Source organism: Falco biarmicus, chromosome 4 (assembly GCF_023638135.1).
Source record: "Falco biarmicus isolate bFalBia1 chromosome 4, bFalBia1.pri, whole genome shotgun sequence".
NCBI lineage: Eukaryota > Metazoa > Chordata > Aves > Falconiformes > Falconidae > Falco > Falco biarmicus.
In genome coordinates, this window is record NC_079291.1 from 39,016,866 (window position 1) to 39,030,356 (window position 13,491).

The following is a 13,491-nucleotide window of genomic DNA, read 5'->3' on the forward strand; positions in this document are numbered from 1 at the left end:
GTAGCTATTATTAGAATAGCTACTACAAATACCATGCTAGCACAAAAGATGCTTTCAATGCTACCATAGTAGCGGCACCTAAAAAGAAACAGAATAATAACTTCTACCTAATCTTGGGGTTAAAATGTTTATTGGGATTATCTTACTGTGTGATCCTGGAGTAAGCATTATTCTGCCTGCCTGTCTTCAATCTCTTGGGAACCAAATAAAATTGTCAGGGTGGGTGCCAGATTTCACTGGAACAAGGTGAACTGTAACAAATTAAGTGTGATCACCCAATCTAACCCCCAGTATATGAAAAGACCATACATGCACTCATGACACAATAGACTTATCTTCATTTTTAGACCTTACAGAGGCATGTATGTATTCTTTTCCTGAAAGATCTACCACTCTTAAATAGTTCAGCCTACTTGAAATATAAATATGGGTGAAAATCAATTAGGAAAGTAATTGTGTCCTGTGAAGTGACCCACCACACCAGTATTCCAAAAGAGAATTTGTCAGATATATTTGGGACAAGGTGAAGTGTACCACATTTCAAATAATTTTTGTTCTTGTAAACATATATTTCACATACACATTAGATTTGGACTATTGAATTGGTGTATGAGAAATTCTTCCTGTTCCTGTCACATACAGTAATAGGCACCTTTCTGTACTAATATGTTACCAAGATGTGACATAAATAAACTAGGCAGGTATGTTCTCACTCATGTGCATCATGCCATGGAATGAGTTTTGGTTATAGGACTTGGTGGTGTTCTGGTCACACCTGCTTATAACTGTCAACTCAATGGACCGCTTCATGAACTGATTGCCCCATGAGTGACCACTGCAGAAATAGTCTGTCTTAAAGATGTGGGACAACCTAGCAATATATCTGTCCCTAGACACCATGGAAAATGCTTTAATGTCTTCTGCAAATGGCCCATGATGTGGAATCACTACCAGATCACTTCCTCTAGTAGTCAGATAAAAGGCTTTGCATGCCACCAAGTCCCATAGATACTCGCCAGGGGTAGTTTAAAACAGATCCGTTATCTAAATTCAGTTCTACTTCATAGTACTGACTATACAAGGAACTCCAGAGGATGCTCCCACCGAGGAATCCCTGTGATATTAAATAAGCATACCTTGCCCACAGGGGCAACCTGTGGATCCTTAGGATCTCTAACTTCTACTGGAACAGCATTCCCACTGTGCCAGGCACAGACACTGAATGCAAGGGATATAGACCTTTTCTTACAGTTTGACTAAGTGCTTAAATGAGCTGATTAAAGTTGCTTCCTTGAACATTGTTCTATACTAACAAAATCACTTGCTCACAGTGAACAGCGACATGGAAAACAGGGCTGCTCTGAACACTTTATTCAGTCAGGATGAGCTGTTAGTCATTCATTATTTGTTGTTAACTGTAAAAAGCAATCAAGGAATTACATTTTTTCTCATGACTTTCACACAGGGTCATGTGTCATTGTGTGCAAACAGAATGAAAACTGAGCAGAGGTAGTGACTCAAGGCTGAGTTGGTTGAAGTTGAGAAAGAAATCTAGAGTGCAAAGGGTGAAGAAATTGGGATACGAGCAGAGATCACTGTGTTCCTTCAATTTTCTCTGATGGTGCTGGAACACTATCCTAAGCCTTGTGGTTCAAGAGTCCCTGTGAACATTGTCTTTTTGTGGAGTCACCCCCCAGTCCTTCTGTCTCTGACCTCCAGCCTTCGTGTCCCGTTCTGTCTGGGAAGTAGACAAGAAACCATTTTGTGATTTCACAGTCCATGAAGGGAAGGGGAGTAAGTGTTGGGAAAGACTCCTGAGGCTTGCTGATTAGTTAAATACTTTGTGTTCGTTCTCTCTACTGTTTATTGGGCAGGAAGTCTCTGTTTACTAATATTAGCCTATGAGTTTGGCCATGCTTAGCACTTCTTATATTTCATTGGTCATACTGCTGGTATGTCACTTTTATACAAATTTTATGCTTAGAAATAAGTAAGAAATAAGTAAAAAGATGAAATTTTAATTTGCAAGGCAGAGTCTACTAAATTAAAGTTTCAGTGGGAAACATGGGAAAAGCTTGTTTTTCCCTTTATATGGATAATATTTGGGAGTAGACCAATAAGCTTTGTTGCAATCAAAATATGTTTTAATGATCTTATGATATGCCAGCTTGTCAGAACTGAAGTAGTTCTAACTGAAAAGAAAGACCAGAGAAAAATGGTATTTCTAACGGGTGAGAAACTAGTTTTGGTTTAGAATACTGGTATAAGTTTAAGTAAAATAATAATATAATTGTAGCATAGATATTAACAAAATTATATCAAGCGCTATAACACTGTACCCTATGATGGCTGCTTAATAAGTATATAAAGTCATTGCTGTGAAGATAGACAGGAAACTTTTTTTTTTTTTTTTGAGTCTTTCTAGGACTGGGACTCGTTTAGATTTTTACATAGCAGAGCTGTCAGTGAGAATGTTCTACCGACTTGGGAGGACAAATTCTCTATGCTTTAAGAAGCTTGAAATATGTACGATAAAGCAGTTCAGCTATCAAAAGCTGAAATTTAAGTGCTATGCAGCTGTTTGGCCAATGATGAGGCAACTTGAATTGTACTCATTAGTGACTTGAGAGCCTGTGGCTTGCAAAATAGTTGATGTTTGATAGTCTGAGAACAGATTTATCATAATTCTTGCAGACAAGATACCAGAATAAGTTATGACTCTTGAGCATTTCTGGGTCTCTGAAGAAAACTTTTTTTCAAATATAAGCCAGGCTCCATATTTTTTTTCCTAGAATAAACAAATTATTCTGAGGGAAAATTCCTTTATTCTTAAGAAATACTAGCTATTGTGTATTTATCAGTAGCTGGTTAACACTCTGTAAAATCTTATCTTGTACCCAGGAACTGGAAGCAGTAAATACAAATGATACCTGGTGAAAAAAACCAGTCTGCAGGGAGCCTGACAATTGTAGTAAGCTTAGATAAATGTATCTTGCTTAGGAGCAGTGTGTGTTTGCTTCTTCCTGAACTCTTTTGTCCTCTCTGCCACCAGCTGCAGCTGTTGACAGTCCCTGGACTAAACCTGGACTAAAGATGGCTTAGTATAGGAAAAGGAATAAAATCCTAAGGAAAAAGAAGGGATTTAGAAGGTGACAATTGAGTCACGCTGAGGATCTATTCCAAGGGCAGTAGAAACCAGCCCTACCTCACCTCACTGAGAGCTTCCTGGCCAGCAAAGACTTTTTCTGTTTCTTATTCAGGGCACTGAGCATACTAACACTCAATTTAGTATTCATTAATTCAGGTTATCTTTTGTGTGTAGTAACTAATCAGTAACTGCTGAATACTTTTGAGTTGCGTCTACTCAGCTTACAAAGGCTTTTTGTGCATGGCAAAAGGTGTCCAAACAGAGTCAGTCTCAGCTGGTGAGGCACACCGAGTGACCGTGGCAGATTTAAATGGCCCTGGGGAGTGCTGCCAGCAGGGCAGGATGTGGCAGTTGGCTACCTGCTTGTAGGTCCAGGGAAGTGCTCCAGGAGAAACCTCCTGTGATGTCTGATGCTTCCACCCAGATAGAACTGCTAAGGAAGGAGACATCAGTATAGGTGGTAGGTTGCAACGAGTGCCCAGGCCCTTCTCCTGGAGAAAAAGTAAGTACCTGCATAAGGTGTGCCACAACGATGATCTGTTACATCAGGTGGCAGAGTTGCAGGTAACAGTTGAAAGGCTGCATAGTACTAGAGGAGCTGAGACAGAAATAGATGGTTTTGGAGCAATGCTTCTGTAGTGGACACCACAGAGAACGAGGCACCTTGGATCCTGGTGACCCACAAAAGCAGGGCTCTTCTTCAGTCTCCACCCACCAGCATCACAACTAAAAACAGATAGGAAGCTCTAACAACTTTAACCCATGAGCAAGGCCTACAAGGAGAAACTGTACCAGCTGCACACAGTGGATAACAAAAAAAAAAAAAAAAAAAGAGTGCCTTGTAGTGGGTGACTCTGTTAAGGGGCTCTGTTAATGCCCGTCTACCAGCCTGACAGGGAATCATGTGAGGTATGCTGCCTTCTGGGAGCTAAGGTTCAAGATGTTGCTGTGAGGGTGCCACAATTCGTCAAGAGCCCGGACTACTGTCCACTGCCACTCTTTCACATGGGCATGAATGACACCGCAAGCCAGAACCTGGGCAGAATCAAGGAAGACTATTATAAAACCCTGGGGGTACAAGTGAAAAATATTGGTGCCCAAGTTACCTTTTCTTCCATTTTATCAGTCAGAGGAAAGAATGCAGCCAGAAGTAGACATGCAATGCAAATCAACTTCAGTTCTGTGCAACTGTGAAGCTTTATCACTGGAAACTCAAAGTACAGAAGCTATACAGAAATAACAGAATTTTGTAGCTTACTTAAGTAGGTGCAAAATACTGTAATTTCCCAGTTTCCCCACTTTTTTAATATCAGTTTGGTTGGTTCCGCTCCTAGTGTGATAAAACTGGCAGTAAAACTCTTTTCTTTGCACTTTATGCAGAAACTCTGGTACAAATTGCTATTCTGATTTATTTCTATTTAACTTTCTTATCATGATGGTGCTCTAATAGCATTAAGACATTTCAATGAGATAACAGAATCTTGGGACAGATCCTGCAGTTTTGTCCATTTTCCCTTTAAGCTGAAACAGTTGTGAAAGACCTGCATATACTCTTACTTTTTTAAATTAACTGACTATTCTCTAGAATCTGTTATTCAACTTTGTTCATGTCCCACTGAAATAATTGGATCAGTCCGTTAAGGTCAAGTTCAGCAAAGCACTTAGGCACACAAGTTAAAACCCAAAAGTATCCCGATTAACTGCTCTGAACAGAAGTCTATATAAATATCTCAGGACAACTTTTCATAAGCACATAATACTTATATTTACTAACCATTTATATTTTGCCTGACTGACAATGGTAAACTCTAAAGTAATCCTCGCTCTGATAAGACTCTGTATTCCAAAACATTGTAAAATACTTGGTTTGGCAAAATTTTGAGATTACAGACGTGCATGACTAAAAGGGACAAAAATTATCTCTTCTGGCTAATTATCAGATTAAGTAAGTTTTGTAAGAGCAAAGTGGTAGGAGACCTACAGAGAAAATCATATAAATCTACTTGGCTTCTAGGACAAGGTTTTTTATTTAACTTTTCATAGATTTTACATCTGTAAAAGTGTTGAATGTATATAGTTTACTATTTACATTGAAATAACAGTTAAGAAGTGCAATTACTTTCTTTTAAATGTTTTAAATTATTTGTTACTATTTTCGTTGAAGTAATGCCTACACATACTGAAAAAAACAATGCATTCCACAATAAAATAAATGGTCCGTTTCGATTTAGAATCTGAACATACATTAAAAAATCAGAAGGGTACTAACTGAGCAGATTTCTGCTAACCATAGGTATTTCCAAACTATTCCTAAACTGAGTCTGAAATTCATGTTGCTGTTCTGCAGCTAGTCAAATGAGAAACAGTATGCACTACAGAAAAATCTTGTTTTCTTTCAGGCTAGATGGGTCATTTTTTTCTGGATTAGACTTAGAAGAAGGGAAAAGAAGCAAAAGAATAAAACACTCCTTTTGTATTGTTTGTTTTCATTTTCACTGTGTATTCAAGAATGGATTCATCTTCAAGTGTAACAGTTACCTGGAGCATTCAGCACCATCTCTAATAAGGTAAAGAGGAATTCCTAGGAGTTTTCAGGGGCGTGATTAAGCCAACAGTGGGTAAGGGGAACTTTTCCTGGTAGAAGAATAGACTATTCAGGCTGTGTTCATGAGTGATAATGAAATAAGAGTGTATTTAAGGACTTTGCTAAATATTCCCTTTAGAAAAAGGGAAGCAGAGTCCAAAGTGCATACGCTTTGCTTTTCAAAGTAGGCAAGGCAATGGGAGTGGGGAAAAAAAACAAGAGAAAGCTGTTGATCATCTCTGTGTTACGTAAGAAGAGCAAAGTCCAATCATGCTGCGTGTCCTTAACCATATTAATTCTGCTGATTTTTGAATAATTTTTCAGAGGACTAGATGCAAACCAAGAACAACCTTCACGGTATGTCAATAAACTTTTTTTAAGAATCAGAGATGATTTATAACATTCATTGATAACTAAAATCAGGAAAATTCCAATTAACTGTATATTCCTTTAAATAAACATTGTTTCTCACTTATTTTATAAATCTGTACTGAACTGCAGAAAATATGATGCTTGTATCATTAAAATGAAATTAAATGAAAGACCAACAATTATCAGACAGATACAAACACAAAATAGAGATATTTGTAAACAAACTCAAAACACCTGGACTTGTTTCAACATATTTATATTTGCCCATTGCAAGGATTCATTTGCAATGTATGGCATTAACAACTTTATTGATTGTAATAAGTTTCTATATTCTTCTTTCTTACAAATGTTCATTGAGATTACTGTCCTTGGCTTAATGGTTGTATATTTCTTGGTCAAGTGTTATTTTGCAGGCAGTTATCTTGAATAAATTTAAAATGCATTCTGAAGATGAAAAGAAGCAGTATGCTGCAGATAGAAATAGTAATGAGATCACTGCATCCAGCCAGGGTCAGGAATCTGAAGACAAACCGTAAGTACTCTTCAACATTGTAAACATGTTCTGTATTGAAGCTTATAAAATTACATTATCTTCCTTTAGATTTTATTTTATATTTTAATTTTTTTTAAATTTATTTTATTTTATCAGGAAAGCCTAATAACAGAAAGCTTTGTATCATCTTGAGAATAGCATTGATTGACATATTCATTTGGCACAGAAGGATTTTTTAGCTTTTTCTTTTAAAGACTAAATGTCCACAGTGTTGACTACAGTTTATTGAAAAACAATTTTAAAATATGACAGAAATGATGTTAGAATGAACATCTTGGGTACAGCTACATCAACAGCTAAAAATTTTGTATGTAAAGAAAGTATGGCAGGGAATCAGTATTTTACATACCTTGAACATTTTTTTTATTCCTCATCCCCTATGTGCCAAATTTTGATTTGTAAGTTATCTTCCTCTTTCCCTTTTTAAAAGCTATATATTGCATCAGTTCACAACTTCCCTGATCCGATAATGGAACTACCAGCCCTTGGAGGTGGTGTTTCACCCTTGAGAGAGGTGAACTGGGAAAAGCTTGACTTATGTTTACAGCAGTCAGGGGCTGATGCTATTTATGTACTTGGAGGTTTAAATAAAAACATCCTAAAAATGCTCAATAAATCACATAAGTTTTACACAAAATTGTTTCCTGTAAAATTATTTAATAATTAGATTTTAATTGAATTTCATTAACATATTGCATTTAGGTTTAGTATATTTAAAAAGTAACAATATTTCACAGAAATACTATCTTACCTTTTAAGCAAGGAAAAGAAGAAGAAGAAGAAAGTGGAAAAGGCTAAGATGGTCAGCCCATTCACACTGGTAAGATTTATTCTCTGTACGTGTGTACATATATACATGCATGTGCATTTCAAAGTGTAAACAAAAAATGGTTAAAATTATGTTAGAGTACTGCATATACGGTCTTGTCTCTACCAAATACTTTGATACTACAGAATGTTGGATATAGTATAGCAATCAAGCAGTTATTTTTGTGGATGGAGTTTTATTGAAGAAACTGTTATTACTCATATGGTTTCTTAGGAGTCTTTCTTTAGGAAGTTATCATGCTAAACACACCTGTACTAGATTTTTGTTTGTGAAAGGTAGGGATTTCCATGTTCAGTTATTTCTCCCAATGCAATGAAAAGGGCATCTCTATACCTAAGATTATGTGTGGTCTTGTCCTCTAAATTACCTGAGTCAGATACTAATCACACAAATTAGCCCATTAATCATATTCAGTCATGTGAGTCAACAGTAAAGGGTAATTCCATAGTACTGATGAGACATGATTAAAAATTGTGTGCTAAAAAGTACTTTAAATTCCAGAAAAAAATTAATTTTTGTAGATTTTAAGAAAGACAATCTGTTAATGCTTAATCAAAGTAAATCCTAGGTCCTTTTTTAGTAATCCGTAAATGTTTTACATTTTGTAGGTTTAGTGTGCATAATGTGCAGCAATGATATGGCAAATAACAGAAATAAAACTATAGCCCATGATGCTGGCTAATGCCCAGTTTCTGTGCTTTGCTATACCTGTTTGCACCTGTGCAGTTACATTATACCAGTACAATTTAAAACAGTGAACTTAGTATTTTACAGTACAGAATAAAGCCAATGATTTTGTAACATATGAGCTCAAAATTTATGAACTTCAATGGCAAGAGATGTTTAGAATTTCAATATGTTTTGATAATGTCTGATACATTAGGAACGGTTTTTCTAACTGCATAATAATGAATTTACAGTAAAAGTTATAACTGCCTTAATTATCACAACACCATTTAAATTTCTTATAATTTGAACTTTAAACGGCAAACTTAAAGGCAAATTTCTTACACCTTGTTTTCATATGGCCTTTCTTACTCAGGTGCAGATATTGATGCATTAAAATAGTATACTTCTCTGGTTTTGGGACTTTATAGTATAAAAGTGTTTTTATTAGAAGGATTTATTCCTGTACCTTTTATTTGTTTTGTAAACTTATTTTCTAAGCAAGGTTGTAGTTTTGTAACACTAGGTGTACAACTGATAGCTTTTCTTGACTTCATAAACGTAACATTATATTAACATTCTAATAACACAGAACTAATTTCTCACTCACAGTTTCGATACTCCAGTTGGTCAGATAAATTGCTAATGACACTAGGAACTCTCCTGGCAATAGCCCATGGAAGCAGTCTCCCTATTGCAATGGTAATTTTTGGTGATATGACTGATAGCTTTGTTGCTTCTGGAGACTCAAATGTTCCAGGTAAGAACATATCTGCTACGAAGAGAATAATGGCTCATATTTGGAAAAGAGTCGGGGAGATTCAAGCATCTTGAGCGGGACGTACGGATATCAGAAACCCCGACCTGCTACTATACTATAATGCAAATTAGCAGTTCTTGTGTTTGTTGTAATAGAGATGCACTATGGAATTTTTCTTGCTCCTAATTCTTAGTTTCTGCATTAATAGGTTTTATTTTTAATTTTTTTTTCAAATTATTGGTTCCAGTGCACATCCAACAACTGCTGTGGTTGTGATAATACAAAAAGACTAGTTTTCCATCTCCTCAGTGTGAGTTCCTGTAGATTCCCTTGCATCAAATCTGACAATTATTGTTCAGTAGATGAAGCAGATCAGTAAGTAGATTCAACAGAAAATTTGCTACCAAAAATGAAAGTAGTAGTTTTCTCTTGGATCAATTTGTTGAACTGCCGAATCAGCAGTATGAAATCAAACACAAAGGAGGGCAGGCATGCACTGCTGGAAACAACAGGGAGGAGTGATACTGTCACTTTTGTACCAACTCACAATTAGACCAGATTACGTTGTCCTCTGAACATCACACATTAGATGTTAAGCTTGTGAACAGGTTTGTTGCCTGAAATATTATCTAATAAAATTTTACTAAACATTTTAATAAGTCTATGATGATACAGAAAGAATAAGATATGATTATTTTCTGTCCTGCATCAGTTTTAGCTCTTCTGCTAGAAGACAGAAATACAGGCCTTTATCAGAATAAGTAATTTATGATTTACTCCTTCCTAAGTACAGTAACTTTATCAGATTTTTACGGTGCAAATGCAAAATGCTGCACCTGTAGCCTTCTCAAGACATTTGTCATTGGGGCAGTAAAATTTTAGGGCCAACACGAACATTATAGCCAATTTTTTCATAACAAGTTAAGCTATCTACAGTTACTGATTTGATGTCAATGTCTAGGCCTGTATTTTTAAAGGGTTTTGGCATTATACAAATGGCCTATATTTTCAAAAAAGGAAAAGCCCAACTGAGCATTTAACTAATGGTCAGGAATACCTTTTAATCTCAAGTTACACCAATATAGTTTTGCAGTCAGTGGAGTTACGACTAACCTCATATTAGTGTAATTGTTGTTTTTGAATAGGTAGAAGTTTGAAATCATCACATTCCTCCTTTCATTAAAATGAGCTTGATTCAAAAGGAGGTGTAGCAACTCCAAAAGTTGCTGAACAGCATGTAGGAAAACAAATTTGTTAATACTTGCTCTATTAAAAGCATTTACTCTTTCTTTCTAAGGAAACGTTTCTGCAGAAAATTCCTCTTCAAATATTCTTGGCAAGCTGGAAGAAGATATGACACGGTAATTAGAAATTGGTATTTCCACTTCTTTTTTAAATGTAGACACACTTTTCTAGTCAAGCCGTTCTTCTCCCACAGATGTTTTGCATACTTTAAACAAGATAAAAACAATGGTTGTTTGAGTAATGTATGCAACTGAAGATTTGTGCATGGGATTATTGGAGGCACTGGAGGATTCTTGAACATCCCTAGCCATTCCCAACAACTTCCTGTAATCTCTTGCTCTCACTGTTCCCATCCCCTTTTCAGGGGTGCTCTGTGACACAATGCCATCTGCTTTTCCTTACTTCTTCTTTCTCTTCCTCTGAGTTTATAAACAGTAATTGTTATGCTAAAAAATTATATTGATTATCATCCACCAGTTCCTTGAACTATGATATGAACTATGACCTATTTACTGACAAAAAGTAGAGGTATAGTTGCCAGATAGTACCTGCTTTGCTGCTGAAGCATCAAGTTTAACTAAATTATCTGGACTACAGAAAATATGGAGTTAGATTATAAGCAACCTTAAATCTAGCACTCTAGAGCTGGCAATGGCAGAGGGCAGCAGTCAGTAGGTTCTTCTGCTGCAAAGCTTCATAAAGAAAAGGTCATATAAGCAGAAACATCAGCTGCCAACAGATGTGTTTTGTGAAGGGGCTTTATTAGCCACTGCCCATAGACTTGGTTTATGCAGGATGTCTAAAGTTCATGTGCAATTTCTTCTACCACTTTGGCTTCTTCAGGCTGAAGTCTGTTCCTCATTGGGTAGTGAAAAACATCTGACATGTCATGAAAAACATCTGACATGTCAGGAATGCTGATGTGGTCCTCAAGGCAATTGTCTTTTGTAAGGAGGAGGAGATAAGAGATCTGCTGTAGTAACTCTTGCTGCTTTGTATTGAAGTGCATTTCATCTCTGGTAACAGTGGACTGTAAACTTATAGGTCATTTAGATTAAGTAGTTAAGTTTCTAATAAAAAAGTTATTTATCCCAAAATAAATGAGCAAGAGCTAGTTAGGAAAAGGCTGTTACTGAGAAATGAAGAATTTGCATGTAAGGACAATGAACTGGCAGGGAATTGGCAATTATGTTTTACAAGAGAGTATGACACACAGCTACTTGCTCCCAGATTTCTGTCAGTTAGTCTCTGACATGAATGCAAATAATGCATACATACCTTCAGCAAAATTTACTTGTGCCCAGTGATTTAAAAGCAAATTTGAAGGCAAAATTGCAGAACAAAATAATTCATGCATGGGTTGTCATGCCTAGTTGCACAACTTTTTTAAAGTCTGTCATATTTATTCTAAGGGAACTTTAAAAATACTTGTTCTTATTACATATGCAATTATGGAATACCTTTTCTGAAATTCACTAAGATCTTAGTCTCCAGCATATAGTTTTATAAAGTCTCATATAAACAGCAATTTCTGTTAATATGTAAAATTAGATCATTTAAATTTGAGTGTTCTGATATTCTTGCAAATGTAAAAAATACCCGATTTAGTTTCCTTATAGCAGTTAATTACTCTTTATATTTCAACCTGCCTAATTAACCCTTTCTAGTAACTGATCTTATGGTTGGATTGCCTTTAAAACTGTCACTTGCTTTTATTAATTTCTCTTAATTTTAAAGATATTTGTGTTAGCGTTTTCATTTCTGCTTTGAAATGAAAGTAATGACAGTTTTAAAATCAACATATTTTCTTTTTTCTACTCAAGCATATCTAAACTGTATTTTAAGAGCAGGATGTACTAGAATTACACAAGGTATTACTGACCCTTATAGCATAAGAGTAGTGTGTAAATCAATGTGTCATTCATAAGTCTTTTAGACCAACAACCAATGAGAACAATTTTTGATTAATGGTTTGGAGTTCTTTTAATCTCTGAACTCTCATCACATCATCCCAACTAAAACCTGTAGGAATACTCCCATTGTCCTCAGTGGGCTATTGTCTAGGAGTCACTACTGCTTGAAGAACAAAGGGTACTGGAAAACAGACAAGCTGACACAAAGGAAACGTAAATGTGAATATAGATAGACATCAACATCTAAATGTTGAGAACTGCCTGTTCTCACAACCCTAAGTGATGGTCTGTGTGAGGGAGGTCCATGATGGACCCTTTGCTGGCTAAGGCCGAGCTGACCAGCAACAGTGGTAGTGCCTCTGTGGTAACATACGTTAGAAGAGGGGGAAAGTTACATGAGAGAACAACTCTGCAGACACCAGGTCAGTGCAGAAGGAGGCAGGAGCAGCTCCAGGTGCTGGAGCAGAGATTCCCCTGCAGCCCATAGTGAAGCCCCTGGTGAGGCGGGCTGTGCCCCTCAGCCCAGGGAGGTCCATGGTGGAGCAGACACCCACCTGTAGCCCGTGGAGAATTCCACATCAGAGCAGCTGGATGCCTGAAGAAGGCTGTGACCTTGCAGAGAGCCTGTGAACCTCTGGACAGAGAGAAGCCCACACTGGAGCGGGTTTGCTGGAGGACCTTTTGACCCAGTGAGGGACTTACACTGGAGCAGTCTGTTCCTGAAGGACTCTGGGTAAAGGACCCACGCTGGAGCAGTTCATAAAGAACTGCAGCCCATAAGAAAGATTCATGCTGGAGAAGTTCATGGAGAACTGTCTCCTGTGGAAGAGACCCCCCGCTGGAGCAGGGAAAGAGTGTGAGGAGTCCCCCCTGCGGAAGAAGGAGCAGCAGAAACAACTACAGCAAAACTGGCTGCAACCCCCATACCCTGTTGCCCTACTCTACTGAGGGGGACGAGGTAGAGAAATTAGAAGTAAAGTTAAGCCCAGGAAGAAGGGAGGGGTGGGGGGAAGGTCTTTTTAAGATTTGATTTTATTTCTTATTATTTTACTCTTATTTGATGGGGAAAATAATTTAATTTATTACCAAAGTTGAGTCTGTTTTGCCCATGACATGATTGGTGAATGATTTCTCCCTGTCCTTATCTCAACCCATGAACTTTTTGCTATATTTTTCTCTCCCCTGTCCAGCTGAGGAAGAGGAGTGATAGAGCGTCTTTGGTGAGCACCTGGCATCTAGCCAGGATCAACCACAAACATCATGCATGCCACCTTGTCTTTTAGAGAGGAACTCTGAAAGTACGAATATTAGTAAAAACCAGCCCAAGTTTCTCTTTAGAAACAAATTGTTGAATGAAGAATGTATTACTTATTAGCAGTACAGGAATAGGTTCACTTTTCTAAGGTTTCTAGGTAAAGCCT

The 13,491-nt window shown here is 37.0% G+C and overlaps 1 protein-coding gene across 6 annotated transcripts in view; it reads left to right on the top strand.

Moving 5' to 3' along the window:
• ABCB1 (ATP binding cassette subfamily B member 1) overlaps nucleotides 1-13,491 on the top strand; it is a 53,592-nt gene that overhangs the window by 4,316 nt on the left and 35,785 nt on the right. For 2 of the 6 annotated variants that reach the window (XR_008821441.1, XM_056336096.1), the window contains exons 2-7: nucleotides 5,548-5,715; nucleotides 6,057-6,089; nucleotides 6,505-6,636; nucleotides 7,395-7,477; nucleotides 8,765-8,912; nucleotides 10,210-10,273. Coding sequence is in view for 5 of the 6 variants with exons in the window: in XM_056336096.1 (XP_056192071.1) it covers nucleotides 6,555-6,636; nucleotides 7,395-7,477; nucleotides 8,765-8,912; nucleotides 10,210-10,273 (377 nt within the window). In the remaining variant the exon portion in view is untranslated. The remainder of the gene's footprint in view (nucleotides 1-5,547; nucleotides 5,716-6,056; nucleotides 6,090-6,504; nucleotides 6,637-7,394; nucleotides 7,478-8,764; nucleotides 8,913-10,209; nucleotides 10,274-13,491) is intronic. The other 4 variants (XM_056336099.1, XM_056336098.1, XM_056336097.1 and 1 more) reach the window with 4 other exon arrangements.